Source organism: Haliaeetus leucocephalus, unplaced genomic scaffold (genome assembly GCF_000737465.1).
Source record: "Haliaeetus leucocephalus isolate CR32 unplaced genomic scaffold, Haliaeetus_leucocephalus-4.0 Scaffold536, whole genome shotgun sequence".
NCBI lineage: Eukaryota > Metazoa > Chordata > Aves > Accipitriformes > Accipitridae > Haliaeetus > Haliaeetus leucocephalus.
In genome coordinates this window covers 4447829-4467469 of record NW_010972972.1, presented here as the reverse complement: position 1 = coordinate 4467469, position 19641 = coordinate 4447829, and the positions used below count along the sequence as shown (strand labels likewise).

Here is a 19641-nt window from a genome sequence, read left to right as displayed (position 1 = left end):
ACTCTTCCCCTTTACAAATATTCAGAAACTGAGGGTTTGCCCTTTTTTTTTCCGCCTTTTTGGTCTTTGCCATTTGCTGCTGGAGTTTCCCACTATGGTTAGGGTGATGGTTCAGTGCTGCACACAGCTGGGCTCTGGACCTAATATAGGGTCCTAAATATGGGGTAACCCTAAACCCCGATGGGGTTTAGGGTTATTTTCCTAGGTGATTTTTGATGAGGGGAAAGAAAAGGGGTGTGTGAAATTGGACCCTTGCACTGACCTGGTTTTGAGCACAGCCAGATCACAGCAGATCCATGGGGGAGAGGGGAAAACAAGCAAAGAGAAGGGAAACATTAGAAAATGGCTTTTGCTGCCAAAGAAAGCATTCGTAGAACTACAGATTTTTGGCTTTCCTATTCCTTCAACCAATAAATGAATTAAAAAAATTGTAGCACAAATATTGCATGAATTGAATAAGTAATGAAATTATCATAAAATTAACAGGAAAATAACAAGAACCTTGATATGAAAAGTCCAGAAGGGTTTCAGATAATAAGAAACTTGAGGAAATGGCTGACCCCAGAGGAGGTGAATCACCCAAACACAGCTGCAGGTGACACCTCGGTGGGACCGGGAGCTCACGCCACGCCAATGCTGCTCCAGGCACGGCCTCCTTTCTAATTTTGTCACCGAAATTTCACTGCATTACTGCAGATGTGGCAAGCAGATGTCCTTAAGCGTTCACTCTGTCGCTGGCAAGGCAGCAGCTAACCCCTAGCCTGTTTTTTTTGTTGTCTAAAAGAGTCTGATCATCACCCGTAATTTTGAATGTGAGAAGTTTATTCCCATCATTTACAACCATTTTCTTTAATTGTTCTTCCCTTGCCATCTCTTTTTGGCCTAATTTACAAAAAACCCTGAATACTGACGTTAAAGCTTGTGTGTCAAGTCAGAGCATCAGATCAGAGCTGCCCATGACACAGGGTCCGTAAAACCCCACCGGCTCCTTCCTGCTGCGGGGGATGCATTTTTAGGTAGGTCATGTCTATTTTTCCCCTCTTGGATGTATATTTGTGGGCTGGGAATGTATGTTTGCCACCATGGGGGGCACAGCTGGTCTGGCCACCTCGGCCCCATTGCCAGCCCCGTGACACCCGTTGCGTGTCCACCTCTGTGGATGTGGGGGGGGGCCAAGCGCCTGCCCAGCCTTTGACCCCCCGCTCCCCAGTGCCTCAGTTTCCCTCTTGCAAAACAGAAAAGGGGAATAACTTTGGTCGTGGGCTGGAAAACACGTCTCCTTCAACCCCACTGATCCTGCCCCACGCCATTCCTGACTGGGGGATGTCCCCTTCGCACCCAAATCCTGCAACCCCTGATGACCCTCCCCTGCACCCTCCGTGGGTGATAGCCTAACGCACCCCAGCTGCCTGGTGCCTGGGTGGCCCTGCTGTGCAGTGCCCAGCTGGTGTTGGTGCGTGGTTGCTCCAGTTTGCCCAGTTCCCAGCCCCGGTGTGAGGTTCTGGGCAGAGCTGGTGGGACCTTGTCCCAGTATCCAGTGCCAGGGTAATGCTGGTCCAAGTGCCAGTGCCTGGGAGGTCCCAGTGGCTGGTGCTGGTGCCCAGGCAATCCGGGTGCTGGTCCCAGTTCCCAGTTCCCCATCTGGGTGCTGCCAGCCCCCGTTCCCATTGATCCCAGTCTCTCGGCGCCTGGGCAACACTGGACCCAGATCCCTATTCCCAGTTGGGCTCCCCACTTCCCCAGTCCGCTCCCCAGTCGCGAACCGGCGCCACCCCCCCTCCCTCTCCCATTTCCCACTGCCCACCGGTGCCCATCCCTGTTCCCAACCACGCATTCCAGTTGCCGGGAAGGGGGTGAGCCGCGGTTCCCAGTTCCCGTCCCGGTTGTTCCCAGTTCCCGGCGCGGTCCCAGCGCAGGCGCGGCCCCGGCCGCTGCCCGCCCCGTCGGGGCGGTGCTTGGGGAAAGCGAAGGGGCTGCAGCGGGCAGCGCCGGGGACCGGCCACCGGCATCGGGGAAAAAAACCAAAAAACACCCATAACGGGCAGGTAAGGCGAGCCCCAGCCCCGGGGAAGGGTGCGGGGGGGGCTTTTTCCTTCCTTTTTTTTTCGGGGAGCTCCGCTCCTTATCCCGGGGTCCAGGCTTCTCGGGAGGGGGGGGATGCTCAGGGTACCTGTGGCTTTGGCACTGCTGGGGGTGTGCGGGTGTAAGGGTTGTTCTTTTTTTTTTTTTTTTTTTTTTTTTTGGGGGGGGGCGTAAAAAAAAACCACCCCAAAGCAGGTACCCGCCTCCTCCCCTGCGCTGCCTTGTGTGGGAGCAGGTTGCTGCTTTTTGCCTTCAGCGAGCGCTGGTGCGAGGTCTAGTTTTTTGGGGGGATGCTGGAACTCAGGGTGCTTGGGGCTGGTGCAGCTGGAAATTGCACCCCGGATGGTTAAAACCCCACAGCTGCTCCCAGTCTGGCTCGTTTCTGCTGGCGGAGACAAGCTGGACAGAAACTTTCAGCAGCGAGGCCTCGGCGCTGGCTGGAGAGCAGGGTTTCTGCGCCGGGAAAAAAATCCTGAGGTTTCTAGTATTGTTCTTTGTTCCATTTTTTTGGGACAAACCCAAGGGCTTTTAGTAAGTTGCACGGAAAGTTAAGGCGAGAGAGAGCTCCTGCTCCCAGGGCAGGCCAGGCTGCTGCTGGGGTGCAGGAGATTGATGTCTTTTTGAGTTTCCAAGCAGAGATATGAATCTGGATTTTCCGTATCCTGGGGGTGGGAGGCACCATTCCTTTCTCCCTTTCTGCCTGCCCTGAAAAAATGTTATTTTGGACCTGAGAAACCAGCCTGGTGCTTTCAAGTGGAGGGTGTCCCATCAGAAGTGGCTCTGGTCCTCTCTGTCCCTCGCCTCCCGCTCCGGTAGCTGCCAGGTGAGCCCAGGCTGCTCGCCCGGCTCTGCAGATCCACCCGTGTGTGATGCTTGGATTTATTACCAATTATTTATTACCAATTACCATTACCTTTCTGCCTGGGTGTTGTATTAGCTGTGAGCTTGGTAGGGAGCACGGGCAGATGTGGCAAACGGGGATGAAAGCAGGGCAGCGAGCACAGCGGGTAGCGGAGGATGCTCTTAAATCCTCAGCTGCTTTTCTTGCTGCATCCAGCAAGGACCGTGCTGCAGACTTTCCCCAGGGCACCTTTCATCTCTGTCCACTCTCACATCTTAGGGGGCTCGGCTCCCCCTCCCAGGCTCAGCCTGGTGTCCAGTTGCACTGAACTGGTGTTATACTGGGGTAAGGGCAGCACAGGGTCCCTGCATCTCCCACCCCACGCTCTGCACGTGGGTGGTGGGTAGCCCAAGGCAGATGCAGAGAGCCTGGCTGGCCGTGCTGCTCGGGGTGGTGGTGAATTGAGGAGGGACAAGCTTACGGATGCAGGTGAGAGTAGGTACCTGTTGGGAGCATCCTTGGGGCTGCAAGAACCGGGGAGGGGGAAAAGCAGCAGAGCCAGGCATGGATGGAGGAGCAGTGCTGGCTCCGGGCGCTCACCGCTTAGCTCCTGCTCGGTGCAACATCTTGCTACAGGCACATCTGTCCTGGTTCAATCTTTTTCCCCCTGCCCTTTCCGGGAACATCTGGCTGTCTCCTACTTATTTAAGTAATTCTTTAACGTGAATCGCCTGGGTCTCAGCTTCAGCCCATGAGCCAGGCAGCAGGGTTGTAAAACCCAAGAGGGACTGACGGATGGATGCTCTTTGAGAGACCCTCCTCCCTTGGCAGCTGGACGCGAGGTCTAAATCCCCCCTGCAACGGGTGCCTGTGTACAAATGTTGCTGCGTGTGCGAGGGCTGGCTTGCTCAGTGTCTGGCGCTTGCCAGGAGTCATGCGCCAGAATTGGTTGGGAAAAAACTTTCTTGTTGGCAGCAGAGTTGAGGATCAAGGCATCAGCGAAAGGAAAAGCAAGTTTTGAGGAAGGCAGTGGAGCTTGCTGTAGCGGGCCCTGCTCGTAGTAGAAATCAAGCCCCTTTGTCATGTCCTAGGGACACCCCATGTGACATGCAGAAGCAATAATCCTGTCTGCAAAGCGGTGACATAAAAAAGGGGCAAAGTGACATGACCAAGGCACTCGGGAAGTTCATGGCAGAGTCAAGTCCAACCCTGCTCTCTGCTAGCATCCCCCCGTCCTTGCCTGTTGTGGTAAGAAATGACTTAGGTGGGGGTTTGACATGGCCACGAGCTCAGCAAAACCCCTGCTCAGCTGCTGTCTCCCCCTCAGCGTCGTCTGTTCAAGGGAGCTCTTTCAGCTGGCAGTGGATGCCCATGGAGAAATACCGTGGGCATCCTCAAGCCCCCGGGGTGGAGGAAGGTGGAAACCCAGGGCTGTGCTGTAGCTTTGCTTTCATTTTTTAGGCAAAGGAGATGCTGCAGGTCTCCTTTTTCTGGACTTGATGGAGCTTTACACACTTAGTGCATGTGGGAGTGTGTCAGTGGAGAAGACTTCTGCCAGGGCCTAGGGGAACTGGCAAAGGGCGCTGCTGGACAGATTAACCCCACACAGGAGAGCTTAGACCTGCTTAAAGCCTTTAAGGGAAGATCAGAGCTCATTCTCATTTTTCCTGCCAAGATTTGCCTGCAAAACCAAGCTGAGAGGCACCGTCCGTATGGGGTAGGTGAGATGCTCAGCCGGAGGGAACTGGCTGACCTGGAGGATGAGCTGCAGGGTGTGGGGATGTCCCCTAGGACATATATCAGGCCATACAGTGAGGTGCTGTATGGCTGGGCTTTGTGTTATGTTTGGAGGTTGAATCACATTGGGACAGACGAGACTGGGGGCTCAGGGCTGTTTTGGGCTCCGGGTGCCTCCGGGAAGGTTGCAAAAAAGCGAGGGGAACCAGGCAAAGGGTGTTGGTGGGACAAGGGTATGGAAGAGTTAATGTGGAAGGACCGGGCTCTGAGATCTGGTGCTTGAGAGGGATTAACTCAGCCTGGAGCAGGTGCAGGGAAACAGGGCTCTGAGGCTGATCAGAGGGATGGAGAGCTATTATACAAGGCTATAAAAGCCCGGCGAAACAAAGGCAGAGAGGGGATGTGCTTGCTGCCTATAAATACATCCAAGGGGTGAACACCAGGGAGGCAGAAGAGCTATTTAAACTGGAGGACAGTGTTGGTGGGGGAACAAATGGGTGTGAATTCATTCAGTTTAGCTTGGGAGGCTTATCTAGAGGCTCTGCAACTGCACCCCATCGGAGGAGGGTAGGAGAATGGGAATTAGGGCACATCACCTCTCTTCTAAGGCGCTTGACTGTGGTATAAAGAGGGTTTGGGGTTTGTCAAGGTAGGAGGCTGGGACTTTCTGGTCCAGACACCCTGTCCTGGTATCTCCTTTGGGAAGGGCTGTGTTAGCCGAATGGGTCTCACCATCTGCCTGATGCAGGACCAGACCGGGCATGAAGCAGATGAAGCCCAGCCATGTCACCGAGATAATTTTTTGTATTTGATTATGCCTCAGAAAAAAAAAATTAAAAAAAAAATCCAGCTCTCCCTTTGCTGGTTGCTGCACAGATTAATAACAAAGCCTCGATGCCTTAAGAAGGCTTTGGATCTGATCCCAAGAGCAGATTTAGACAGCGTTTGTGCTGGGGTATGATGATACTAAGAACGGGTGCATCCTCTAAATCCGCTCACGCTTGTGCATTCATTACCAGATATTTTTGGCAGGTCCAGAAGTGCCAAGACCCCTCTCCTAACGCTTATTCCAAGCAGGGCAGCAGCAGGTTAATATGTGGAGAATGAGAAGGATGCAGCTGTGCCTTGAAGGCTGGGATCAGGCACTCTTCCCTCCTCCTCCTCCTCACTACTCTCTAGAGGTGCCAACTCCTTTCTCTGCAGACGTCCAGAGGTGAAACCTCTTCCATACCTGTGGGAGGGTTTCAGCCCATAGAGAGGAGTCCGTCGTCCTTTGCTCATGCTGTGGTGTCGTGGGGCACGGTCGGGTCCCATTTATTTGCTGATATCTTCATGCCTGAGCTTTCACCCTCTCTTCTGAGCTGCTCGTGGAGCACAAAGGCTCAACAACAGTCTTGTGTTGACCCGTTTCTGGCCAGGCAGTGCTCCTCCATCTCCTGGCCCTGCGGGCAGTGTCGGGGATGGGGAATGAGGTGCAGTGATTACTCCAGCTCTGCTCACTTCCAGCTGATTACCCAGGGAGAAAAGGCCAGGCTCTGGGTACTGCAGAAAATGGACACAGCCCCATTGGCTTCATGGGGGCTGGTTTTTTTTCCCCAGTCGAGCATCTGTCTGTCTGCAACATTAACCCTTCCCCCGGTCCTTGCTCTCCCCTTCGCACCGTGGAGCCTTTTCATCCATGGGTTATTCCTGCTAAATTGGCTTACACTGTAGGAGAGACCCCATTCTGGTGCCTCAATAGAAGGGTAACTTCTTGAGGTCATGGTGGAAACAGGAATGGTTGCCACTGAATTTTTCAACCCCTCTGGGAAAAATTCCTTTCTGCTCTGCGCTCTGGGACGGGGGAGGCTTCAAAAGCTTGTGCCTTTCTGCATGATGCATTAGTTTTCAGCCAATATTGCAGATCTTCATGCTTTGGGGATCCTCCTGTGCTGGAGACGTGACAGATGATAGCCCTGCAAAGCCGTGCTGGGAGCCTGTGGGTTTTGCAGCATGTAGGTCAGAGAACCATCTCTTTTGGGCCTGATCCAGCCCTTCAGAGGGGCCAGGACCGAGCTCCTCACCCCGGCTGGACCGAGCTCCTCACCCCCCGCCTGCTCGTGCATCCCGTAGGCAGCTTTCACATGCTGTAGGGGGTATGTCCCAATTCAATAACATTTTGACGCATTTTACCTTAAAACACTCTTTTGGCACAGAAAAGCACTCCCTACCCCTTCGTTTGCCCTTGTGCAAAACCAACCAGTTTTAGTCCTCCCAGTGTTCATCCGAGCATCATCTCTGCTGCCTTGTGTCCTGCGATTTCAATCAGTCGTGAATGTAGGTTAAGGCTAGAGGGGACTGTAACGCATCCCAACCACCTTAATGCTGGGAGGCTGGAAAACCTTAATGGGGAGCTCTGAAATGATACATAGAAGTTTTCTTCTCCCTGCCGTGCAGGGACCTCCTCAGTTTATGGGGCAAATTGTGTCCTTGGCTGGCTGCAGCTTATCCTCAGATGAGGGAGGCTGCAGCCCTGGTTTATTCCTTCAAGTTTTATCCTGTAATCTGGCCATAACTAATTAAACAAGGCTGCAGCAGCCCAGGGCAGGGCTACGCTTTTAGCTACGCTTTTAGCATCAGGGAAAGGGACAGGTTTCTATGGAGTTACAACACGACAGGCAGCAGGTCTATCTGATTGCTGGGTAAAAAGGGCAAGATTCCAGCTCTGCTCCTGCCTCGCCTTCCATTAAACCAAGATGCTTTTCCCCAGCTGTGTTTTTTGTTGTTGTTGTTGCTGGGTTTTTTTGTTATATCTCCAGATAATTCATACAGTGAATTCCCCAGGTGAGAAAGCACATCCCTCCCTTGCAGTGAGCACCCTCCGTCCAAGCTTATATTGCACTTCTACTTGTTTGAGGTTCCCTGGCTCACTGGTGCAGGATGCAGATGGCTCTGGTTGACTCCATCCCTTCCTAGCCCATCCTGAGTTGTTCCACCATTGGGTCCAGTCCCCTTATAAATAAAAAGGAAGCACGCCTGTTTGTTGCTCAGAGTTTGGGGTTGGTTTGTTTTTTTTTTTTACAAGCCACACCCTGGTAAGCAAGAGCTTCCTACAAAGTATTTGCACACTTGCTGCTCTGAAATACTTGCAGAGCTGGTCCTACCAGTTGTCTGAGCATGTGTAAATAATGTAAAGATTGCTCCGAGAGGATTAAGGGAGGCGATTTCTCTGCCAAGCAAAGGGAAGTCTTGCTTTGGTAAAAGATGCAGCTGCAAACTCTGTTTTTGCAAGGAGCCAGGCCACCCGCTGCTGCGTGGGCGTTGGATGGAGATGGTGTCCATTGGCTGCTCGCCCGGCAAATCTTGCATTTGGCTGCTCGGCAGGTCTTCATGCGGGAGCAGGACAGCAGTGATTTATTGCGTCAAACACGGGGCTGCGGCCGGGACTGCAGCAGGTTTCTGTCCCGTGTGGGGAAGTGAAATTCTTCCCCATGTCATGGGGTACGTCTTGTACGTACCCTGTGACTCGCTGCTCCAGCTCAAGGCTGCTGCAGCATATCTAAAGAGATAAGGAGCAAGGACTTCCAGCAGGATCCCTGCTGGGAGAGGAGGCAGAGGCTTAATCCCCGTCCCAGAGCCCTGTGCTTGACCCATGCTCCCCTGCTTGCTGTTAACCGTGTGGTAATAACATGCCCTGAGCCACCTCCTGCAGAGAAGCCGGTGCCCGCTCCGGCTTCGGGAAGAGTTTCCAGACAGACATCAGAGCGGTGACAGGCATTTTTCCTGGGGTAAGAGCTGGCCGTGGCAGCAGGAGCAAGGACTAGTCGTGCTGGGCTGCAGCAAAGCAAGAGGTCCTCAGAAGAGGAGAAAACCTCATCTGGAAGAAATCTTTTGACCTGGGTGGACAATTGCTTTTTATCCTGTCTGTGTAAGGTCTCTCCTGATGCTGCTGCCTGTAATCCCAGCCTCAGGGGGATGTCCCTTCGGGGCAGCCCTAGGAGGGTGAGTGGCCCAGGGCACTGGATGCTCTCAGAGGAGAAGGAATTTTAGATTTTGCCCCCAAGAAATGAGGTAGGTTGGACTTGCAGCATGAGGAGCAGGGTTTTGGTCTCACTGTTTGTGCTTGTGGCTTGGCGATGGGTTAGTTTGACCCGGGGAGCCTGCCTGAGGACACAGTTAAGGAAGGGCTAGCAAAGGGCAGGGTCTTCTTCTGGGTTACCACAGGAAGGACCCCAGAGGACCACGTGGAGCCCCATGGGTGCAGAGGTCCTACCTTGCCCTCTGGATTGCATGGAGCAGGTTGACATGGGGATGCATCACATCCTGATGGCTGATCCTTTTAGAGAAGTGCTAGGAAGCAAAGCAAACAAAGGTGGGTGCCGCACTGGAGCGTGATCCCCTACCAAAGGTCATGTTGTCTTGGTGCACGGTGACCTCCTGCACTTTCTGGAGGTCACTGTCCCTTGTAAAATGGCTCAGTCCCTCCCTGAGTATTTCTGCTAGGCACAAAGAGCTGGAAGGATCTCCGCAGTAGGAGACAATCCCTCCCTACGCCAGCAAACCTTGCAAGGCTGCGTTGCATGTCAGCCGTGGTGCGTAGCAGCAGCTCTTGTGGTGCTGGTTGGCTTTGATCACCCGGCTGGAGGTCATGGACCAGATGTGGCCCACAGTGTTGCCGAAATCCAGAATAAAACTCCTTAACAGCAATGAGAAGTTAAGAAGCAGGCACTTCTTTATTGCAGCACTGGGCACACAGGGGATCACTCCACCTAGTGTGTGCACCCGTCTGGTTTAATCATGCAGGTTAAATACACACCTGTTATACATATTCACTAAATTTCTAGGAAATGTCATACATAATCATCAACTGTCCGATAAATCATTAGCATATGTAAATGTCCCTTTACGCAGGGGTGGTGAAGTCTCTGGTGGTCTCCAGAAGCCCTCTGGTGGTCTTCCATAGTCTTCCTCACTTTGTCCGATAGTTGACCTCTCTTATGTGATTCTGCGCAGTACGATTTTCACCATCATGTATTAGATTTACATAAAAGTACATTGATTGTTAATTCTTGAATTTACCGTCTCTAGTGATTGGCCCTCAGTCACACCACCTTATCAATATTCTTATACTAAAACAATCATTGGTTAATCTCACTTAACTCTACTGATTGGAATCCTCGATAATTAGATCGAGGTGGGAAGGGTGAGGGGGTTTCCAAGCAGCAAGCTGGTGTCCATAACGGTTTCCTTAGTTTCCTAAAACAAAACACTACAAACCAACAAACCTTTGTCAAAGTTTCTGTGGTTAACTGATTTCAGACAATACTTGAATTCTTATAGTTACACATAGTACATTTTCTAAAGTTCCTAAGTTCCTATGACTACATTTCAAACTTAACACTCCCATACCTATGCTTCACAATTTTCTACTTCTTAATCAAACCTAACTCTTTTATATAATTAGATTTTAATTTCTTTATCAAAATATTTGCAACAACAGGAGGTATCCATGCAACCTTCTGCTACTTGGCAGGGGAGATGCTCGATAGGAACATGAGGTCGAATGGAGGTAACCTGTGGTGCTCAGCATCGTGACCTGTATCCGTCTCCTGGGGGGAGGAAAGCTGGTGTCTAGTCCCTGCCTGGTAAAAGGCTGCAGCCTTTCCGCTCCGAGAGCAGTATGGCAATCTCTTGCCTCTATATTAAAGAAGAGCAGCGCTGCTGAAATGAAGGAATAAGGGGGGAAAAGTCGCCTGGGAGGTTGGGAGAGTTGCAGCATCCAAGGCAGAAACACAACTTGGAGAGCTCAAACTGAGACTGCGGGAACTTAGGTTCAGACCTTTCAGCTTGCAAGAGCCAGATGGATCCAGTAACAAAGATTTCTAATAAATCTCACAAATTTGAAGCGGTCCAATCTACCTGAGAGAGGCTTCCCTCTTCAAAAGCACTAGCAGCTTGAGTTGCTACAAGCCTTTAAATACGACTTTTGTACTCGTGATGTTTTAGAAGAGTCACAGAAAGAAAAACTCTTTAAAGATGGAGGGAAAAGGAGGTAAAATCAAAAACTGGCAGATCTTGCTGGCCCAGCCTGAAGGTTTTGCAGGCAAGGGGAATGCCCTTCTGAAGTCAGACGGTACTCAGGTGTGGTCTGGATATTTAGTGTTGTGGCTATGGGATTTATAAGACGTGGGGCTCAGGAAAGGTCTGGCAAGAGGTTTAAGAGTCTATCAAAGTGGAAAACTGTAAGTGGAGGACCCAAGCTGGAGGAGGGCAAGGAGCAGAGTGCCTCAGTGCTTTTATTCCGGTCTAGGTCAGGCAAAGAGAAAATACTAGAACTGTTTATTAGCCAAACCTGGGAGATGTTGTCTTGGCAGAGGTTTGAGTCCTGACTCGGAGCCAGGAGCTGTAGGCTTGGGGCAAAGCCTGGGGTGCGGAGCCCATCGTCAGAGGCGGTGGGGAGCCCTCGTTGGCTGAAATTGCAGGTGATGTTTGGATCCCACTCGGTTTGAACTGGAGCAGGACAAGGGACGCGTTTCTGGTATGGCCAGGAGTCTCTTGGGAGGAGACCTGAAGGACTTGGTTGTACCTCCAGGCCTCCAAGGGGACAGAGTTTTGGTCTCTGCCTGCAACAAGGGGTGGAGGTGAGGGAGAGAGAAGAAACCTGTAGCCCTGGGGACGGCGTCGGTGTTATGATGGGGTCTGGGCTGAAGCTGCAGGAGGGATGCTTTGGATCAGCCGGAGGGACAAGCAGCTCAGCTAGTCTGGGAGGGATGATCCTGTAGGATCCAGCTGCCTCCATTCAGTCTCCTACAGAGTAGCTGCAGCCCCGTTATCTCTTCTGCTCCTTGAGCACAGTTCTCTGCATCTTTTGAAGTTCAATTGCTTTAATTATCTGAGAGGCTGCAGAAGCTATTGAAGGCAGAGCATTTGCATGCAGATGTGCTGCATTTTATCTGTGCTAATGATGAGTTTTCTGAATGAATTTGCCAGTTACCCAAACCTCTTAACGAAGCATCTCTGTGGCCTGTAATGCCCAAGAAAAAGGCTCTCTAGGCTATCTCAAGCAATGCCCTGTGACTCTTCTGTCCTTCCCTCTAGCCACTCACAGAGGTACAGGTCTGTCTTTAGACCATAATGTTGTTGCCCAGCTGGCAAGAAAACCAGCACGAGTGTATTGATGTGGTGCAAGGCTTCCAGTGGAGTCAGTGTGACCGGATTTAAAAGAAGCCGGTCCAGACGTTCAATTAGAAGCCCTGAATAAATAATAGAAATACATGTTCAGTCCACTCCTGCAAAGATAGCTTTTTTTTTTTTTTTTTTTAAATACAAAAAGTGATCAAAATGGATGCTGAGGAGGGCACAGCGCTCCTGTTACCTCGTGGGGTAGGTGGTCTGTGTTCAAGGCGATGTGCGTGTGGGGTGACAGCCCTCTTGGGATAAGGAAGGCCCATGTGGCTGGACAACCACAGATGGAGATGTCTCGATTCTGCACGTGCAACTCTACCCTTCCTAGGCTGTATTTCTCTGATGCCTGAAAACCTGCTCTGTGTGAGCCATGCCATGTTTGAACATCGACATTGCTAAATGATACCAGCCCCACGTCCTTGTGCTATTCCATCCCAGTTCGGGCTGCCATATATAAACCTGGGGGAGCCCTGGAGAAGGTTCCTGCTGTCAGCAAGGTTTTGTTGGGAAGCCCCAGGGCTCCTGAGTGAGTTGTTTTGCTCCTTTGTTGTTGCTGGTGCTCTGGGCTGCTCCTTGCAATTATTAACCAGGGTCACGGTCAGGGTGCTGGGGTGTGGAGGGTTGGTGAAGCGGTGACTGTCTCCAGGGGCTGGGCATTGGCAAAGCCCATTAATTCATCTTTCGGTGCTTGTCCTGGAACTTTTGCTGATCTACAAGGGTTTTTAACCTTGCTGTGGCCTGGGGAACAAACCTAATGTAACGCGTGTCTGCCACGGTAAGGCTGGCTCTGGGCTTAAATAACACTTGGGGACGAGTTGAGGGGTACTCAAAACTGAGTTTCTCTGTTCTCCTGAAACCATGAGTGGGTTGGGATGAGCTGGACCCAGAGTGGTGAATATCTTCAGCTCCTCTCTTCTTCCCTTGGCCAAGGCTGGCTGCCTGGTGGCAAGTTATAGCCACCTTCTTCCCACTGCTTTTGGGTCTGTCCTTCTGCCATCTCCTTTTGCTGTTCTTCCACCCCTGTCCCTGCTAGTCCTTCGTCTCTCCAGCCTCCTGCATTTGCCAGTCTGGTGGGAGATGCTGCCACCAGCTTTGCTTTGAGCTTGTTACTGCTGCCTGTGCCAGGATGCCTTCAGACATATGTCCTGGTCCCATCTGACTTTAATGTCTGAGCTGAACAGAAGGACCAGTCTGGCTGATGCCACAAACGCCTTTTGTGTGCAGCGCTCTTGCCAGACAAAGCTTGCCACCAACGCAGAGTTATTAGGGTGTTTACGGTACAGGGCTGCCCTTTCTTCCTGCAGCTCCGACATCGACTCTGTTTGCAAACGGTGACTCATATCTGCAAGGAATGAGGAACTCCCGGGGCCAAAGGCGTCCCCAGTGTGAGTTATCCAAGCAAAAGGGAGCTCCTGGCCATCATATCCAGCTGGTTCCTGCAGGAGAGGGGTATCCAAGGATGCAGAGACCCTCCCACTAACCCCAGCCTTCCCAGGAAAAAACATCTCCGAACACCGTGCGTCCCCGCAAACCCGCTGGCTGGCTGTGTCTCTCCGTGTGCTGTCTTCTTGCCGTTAAGCAACAAAGGAGTGATGTTCTGGAGAAAAAAAAAACCAGAGGAAATAAAGCAAGCATGATAAAAATCACCATGCGTTGCTGGAAACGGCCTCCAAATGTGACATCTGACCTTCGGTTGATTTTGTTGCAGATATTGCCAGCCAGGCTCGCTTTGGTGATAGAGTCACTTGCAGTAGTTTTCTGCTAGGTCGAGTGACCCTGGCCCCTTCCCTGGCTGTGCTGCAAATGCACTTTTTAATGGAAGATTACTTTTTTCTTGAGGTTTTTGCAGTAATAGCCAGCTGTTAGACAGCACCTTCCTCTGTAGGTCTCAGAGTGCTTTGCAGAAGGGACCAGGATCCCTGCAGATGGAAAGTGATGCTTTTTCCCACTCCATAGAGGAGGAGGTATCATCAGGGAGCATTTGCCACACTTAAGTGCTTGCAAAAAGCCGTATCGATGTGGCGGGTTTACTTGCTCAGAACAAACAGCCCTTAACTCATCAGGATTTTTTTGAGACTAAATCCACTCCGTCTACACGGAGTTTTTGAAGGGGGATGGCTTATCCCCACATGCACGCACAGAAGATTAACCCTCTGGCTGAAAGGTGCTGTGTTCAGGTGTCTGGATTCAGACCCCAGCTGTGCTGCAGCAAATCACTGACAAAAATCAGAGCTTGATAGAAATATAATTAAGAACAAAAGTGTTTGTTTCACCTTTAGCCCAGTGGAGTTTTTAGCTCTTAGATGAGAACAGAGATACTACTGGATAAAGGGGAGAGATAAAGGCCAGAAAGGAACAGTCTTCCTCTCTTCTTTTTGTTTCAGCAAGTAACTGCCGTAAATGCTCAGTAATTTGCATTTTGGCTAAAGCAGCTTCTCTGGAAAGACATCCAACTCTGCTCAGAAACATCTGGAGATGAGCTACCTATGACTTCCCATAGGAGGTAGCTCCCCTGGTTAACCACAGGCAATTTGAGAAGAATTGATGTCTTGTTTTGTAATTTTCATCAGTGTGGCTTCACCTTCCAGTCCTTGCAGATGTTGGTAATGCAGGATGCTATGCGGTGCTGCTGGCCCTGGGTGGTGCCACTTCAAGTCCAAAACAAAGCTACGGTCGATACGCAGCTGGGAGTGGGAAAGGGCTTTGGGAATGGAGCTCATACCTGCTGTGGACCCTGTGCTGGTGGTGCTGATGGCCTTTCAATGGGACTGTCACTTTGTAGCCCATGACTTGAGGCTTTTTTGTTCGTAGAGACGTTGGCTAAGAGGTGTGGAGCGCTTATCTCGTGTTCTGTGTAGAGAGTGATTCACGGTTCAACTGCATCTTTCCTGGGTCCTGGAGAAAAAGTGTATAAAGCCGTCCTTGTGTCAGCAGTGTTTCCTCCGCTGAGCTGGACTTTTGCGTTGGTAGGTGGAAGGGCAACCCCATGTCTGTCAATAGAAACACCCAAGGAGGCTGGAAAAAATGGTTTAAATCACATTTTTAGAAAGAGCCTGCCTGCTCTGAACACCCTGCTATTGGGCTGCAGTGTTGTATGTTGCACCCATAAGGCTGCACCTGGTTGGGGATTGGGCAACCACATGCCTGGTTCCTGCTTTGTCTTCTCCTCGGCTGATTCTATGGCTTTGCAATGTGTTATTGAAGATATCTCCTGTTCAGTGAGAACAGGGCTGGAGAACCCTGGCCAGCAGGTCCTGTCCTCTAAGGACAAAGTGTTTTGTCTGACCTGGAGGCAGACGACTGTAGGATCTACGAGCAAGGAGCCCTTCGCTCCTGGCTGGGGCGCAGCTTTGCGATAACGCAAGTGTGGTGAGCCCGTGCCAGCTAGACATGGTACAGGAGCCTCCGAGCTGGAAGGGAAGGAGAGGAAGCATTTTGGGGGGAGGGAAGGAAGAGCCTTTCCGCAAGTATTTGGTCCTGGCCAACACAAGAACTTTCAGTCCCTCTCCCCATTGCGGTGCTCAGAGCCCTGATCGTTACCAGCTGGCAGGTGCTGGAAGGAAGGGAGGATGCTGGAAGTGAAAAGGGGGAGTCCACAACACCCCTGAGTCATATATCTGGCTCCCTTCTTGAATAAAATAGCATCCTGTTTAACTCCTTCATGGCCGGACTGAGGTTGGGCTCAGACCTCTGTTTCCAAAAAGTCAGCTCTGCTAAGAGTTGTGAGTGCAGATACCCCTCCCTGCTCACACACAAACATGTACATGTGCGAGTGTAGGGACCAGGCACGAAAATGCCCAGTTCTTGTGCTCCTGGAGCATCCTAGCTTGGCGCAAGAAAGCAAAGAGTAATTAGGCAGCCCTTGAGCATTTTAATGTGACAGATCGGAAGTTCAGCCTGGTAAGCGTGAAATGCTGCAAATTAGAGAGAGTAATGAATTTTAACACTGCCCTAAGAAGATTCCCTCCACCCCTTCCTTTTAATTATTTTGCAAGTTTTTTTTTTTAAATGATCCTGAACAGTATCCCTTCTCGTTCTGCTTGGCATTTCCTTTGCAACTCCAATCCACCTCCACCTTCTCGTGTGAGAGCAGCCCCGCAGCCAGGACAGATGGCTGTCGAGGTGACAGTCACTGTGGGGTGGGATAGCAGGACGAGGAGCTGACCCTTTTCCCCCAGGCAAATTTGGGTGGCAAAATGGCTGGAGCTCCTTGGCCGAGAGGACCGCAGTCCTGTTCTCATAGGGATGGACGTTGCCCAGGGTGTCTCGTGGAAGTCGGCGTTGCAAGGGTCATTGGAAAACTCAGCTCCAGGCTGTCGTTGCAGAGCTGCCTGGGGAGGAGCAGTAATTTTATGAATGAGCAGCCAAGTGCCAGCCCTCGGCCCCAGGGCAGGCTGCTGAGCAGCGTCCAGCATCTCCTGCGTCAAACCCATAACTCCTGCCTTAACTCGAGCGTGTCTTTTAGAAAGGCATCAGACCTCCCTCCCCTCCTCTCCAGGCTCTCTTCCTAAATCTCACTGGTTCTTTCTGCACAACTTCCCGTGGAAATGTCCTTTCCAATCTGTCAGCCCAGCTCATGCACCAGTCCAAGCAATTCATCTGGCATCTCGGTTAACAGCAGCATCCTTCTCTCTCAGCCTTCGTATTCGTGCAGAAGGCAGCTGCCAACCATCCTTTCCCAGCACTGCTGCTTTGCCTGGGTCTCTCTAGCAGCGAGTGCTATCCCTCCGAAAATCCTGCCTGCTTGTCCCTCAAAAGGAGCTCATCCCCACCACCTCCCTGGGGGCATCTCCCCTGTCTTCACCCCTTTCCTTTGCTGGAGGTCTGGAGGCTGGCTCATCCCCTGGCCCTCTTAGCAGGGTGGATGCATGTTTTGACTACTGGCTGCATTCCCTGACTGCTCGGTGAGGCTGTCTGCTTTTCTACAAGGAGTAAATCTGGTGTATAATTCAGGTTTTGCTATCAGGCTATTTATTTTTAAGGCTTTTCTGAGGGCAGGTGATGCACTTGGGCCTCTTTGTAGCATCTGGGAACGTCCTGATGCCAAGGAGAAAATCCCGTGAGCATTGCTATAAGCCCTTTATACCACAGCACCTCAACACATTGCTGAGCTGACTTCAGAGGCTCCTGTGTGAATTAATACTTTTGTAACTGGCCCTACACAGGCACAGTCCTAGCCTTGGTTTCTAAATAGAGCAGGTCGTGCAGGGCGCTGAAGGCAGAGCTGCTCTCCTTGTTGTTGGCCTGCAAGCTAAGGTGTTATAAACTATAAAATCTCAAATCAAAAATCCTGGAGGATCATCGCTATGTTCTTCCTCCACATCAGGGACATGGGAGTAGAGACATCGGGGTAGGTGGGTTGTTGGCCATCCAGTCCCACTGGTCTCCTCCTGGGAGATGCATCTACCTGTTGCCCCAGTCCATCCTATGCAGTCTGCCCAGGGTGGTGTCTTTCTTGCAGATCAGATCATGTTTAATTAAAGGCCTAATTGCCCCTTTGCACAGTTATTTGCAGTCGCTGCATCTCAGGGCTTGGGGCTGGGACACACTAGGTGGTTTGGAGAAAGGTGGCTGGCTGGCAGAAAGCACCCCACAAGGTGCTTTAGCAACTGATCCTCAGCGGCAGAGACCTGTGGAGCAGCCAACAAGGGGATTATTTTGGGTTCACTTAAGCTCTGAGTGATGAGCACTTGTGCTGCTAATCAGGCTGATAAATACCATCAATTAAAACCTATGCTTTGCTCTTCTGCTTTGCAGAAGTGAAGTTTTTTTGTCTCTCCCAGACGAGAGGAGGCTGGCTGGGTGGGAGATGCTCTCAAAGGATTGCTCCGATCAGCATGGGCATTGGTTTAGCTCTCAAACACTGACTTTCCTGCAGCTAATCCTAGAAATTCATTAACAAGGGATGTGACACTGCTCCTAAATTGATGCCTGACTCTAAGTGATCATATAATCCCTGGGATTTTGGATGATTACAGTTTACCTGCTTCCAGTTAGCCTTTATTGCAATTTCCTTGTCCCACCACATGTGATGATACCACAGTAAGCATATGGTTTCTGTATGTCTCACTGGGAGCAATGAGTTAAGTCAGCTTGCTGGATGCATCTGCCCGCAGGATGGGGCACCTTTCATTTTACTGTGGATGGTGTTGGAGGCCACAGCTGGGATTATGTGGCACACAAAACCCCATTTCTTTAGGAAACCAGACTAGGTGTTTTCAGACTAGGGTCACTAATCGTCAACATTTTGAAAAGGACATCCCATTTTGGGGAGAGAGAAGGGTTCTACATGGCTGTTATAAATAAATACAGAGAAACTTTAGGGAAGGAGCTTGGGAAGGAGGTCTGTGATTTAGTAGAGGGGAACAACGTAGAGCACCCCCCTCTCCTTGTGCTTGCTGTGGGGACAAGGTGACTCGACCTGTGGGGCGGAGGGATGAGGACCTGAGCAAAGGGGTTGGCACCCACTGACCAAATGACAGGGGTGATAGAGTGGTGATGGAGAGGTGCTGCTCTAGCTTTGAGGGGCATTTGGGCAACGGTTTCCTGCTGTCTTCTGGATTCCTAAATTCACGTCTCTGCCGTGGAAGCTAGATGCTTGTCAAGACAGAATAATTAATCCAGAAACACATGGCGGTCTGCCAGGAGGCCTTTTTTTAATTAAAAAGAGATCCGATAAAGTCTACTGAGAAACTGGCGTCTCTGATGAAATCATGAAATGTATGGCTGTGATTTGAGGCTGCATGGTGGGGGTGCTCTGCGTAGGGCTCAACCCCCATAAAACCTGGGGACACCCGTCTTGCAGGGAAAGTCTTCTCCTCCTTTGCCTCCGAGGGCTGTGTTTTTCCCAAATGAGTTACAAATTCACTAAGAGGCAGGACACCAGTTATCATCTCCTACGGTGCCTGTTTTGGTGGCGTTTGGCCAGCTTGGGGGGCTAAATGGGAGTCCTGCGTCCAGGGGATCAGCAAGGTACATGCAGAGGGCTTAGAGGAGTCATCTGTCCCTCCTCATTTGGGTGCAGGATTTTCCCTGCCTGTTTAAATTGGTGATGGAGCACGCTGATACCTCCTGGAGTGAGCCAGAGGTGCTTCATTGGACTATAAATGTGGGGTCTAGCGATGCAGCCAGATCTGGGGAAAGGCAGAGGCTGCGTGGTTATCTCCAGCCACAACGTCTTGGTCACTCAGATGCTGCAGTGGAGGATCGAGTGTCGCTGGCCAGACCCTGCCCCATCTCACTCCCACTCTGCCTGTCCTCCCAGGGCCGGCGGGGAAGGATGTTTTCCTCGGTGAAGCCATACGAGAACCAGCGCTACGCCTCCCTGAAGAAGGAGTGTCAACGGCGGAAGCAGCTCTTTGAGGACCCGCTTTTCCCCGCCAACGACGACTCGCTCTTCTACAAGTCAAGGATCCAGGGCATCCAGTGGAAGCGGCCGAAAGTAAGTGAGCCTGTCCCCTTGTACCTCGACACTGCTTTACGCCGTCTCTGCTCTCAGGCATCCCCGAAAATGCACAGCACATCCTTCACCCAGGGTGCTAAGCCCCAGCCGACATCTCCTCTTGCCAGCAGGGTTTATTTGCCCAGGTTCGGCATCGTGAACCTCTGGGATGCCAGGGAGGTCTACTGCACCCTGTTCTGCCCCCCATGAGGCCCGAGAGCCAAGGAGACTTGTCTGTGACTCAGTTTCCCCATGCATAAACCAGAGAGGTGGTTTGCAGCCGGGTTGGTGTTGGGTGCTCTTGTGAAGCCTGGTGGGTCCAGAAAGGCAGAGTGTTATCTCTGAATACTCTCGGTGGTCCATTTGAAAAGGGAAA

The 19641-nt window shown here is 51.4% G+C and overlaps 1 protein-coding gene across 3 annotated transcripts in view; it reads left to right on the top strand.

Annotated features, from left to right (window-relative positions):
- The first annotated feature begins 864 nt into the window (after positions 1–864).
- The window catches only part of CAPN5 (calpain 5), a 53553-nt gene continuing 34776 nt past the window's right edge, over positions 865–19641 (top strand). Inside the window, exons 1-3 of one of the 3 annotated variants that reach the window (XM_010576608.1) lie at positions 1978–2045; positions 2716–2905; positions 19089–19265. In XM_010576608.1, coding sequence (XP_010574910.1) covers positions 19104–19265 — 162 coding nt within the window. In that variant the 5' untranslated portion in view covers positions 1978–2045; positions 2716–2905; positions 19089–19103. Of the gene's footprint in view, positions 1017–1977; positions 2046–2715; positions 2906–19088; positions 19266–19641 lie in introns of those variants that run through there. The other 2 variants (XM_010576609.1, XM_010576607.1) reach the window with 2 other exon arrangements.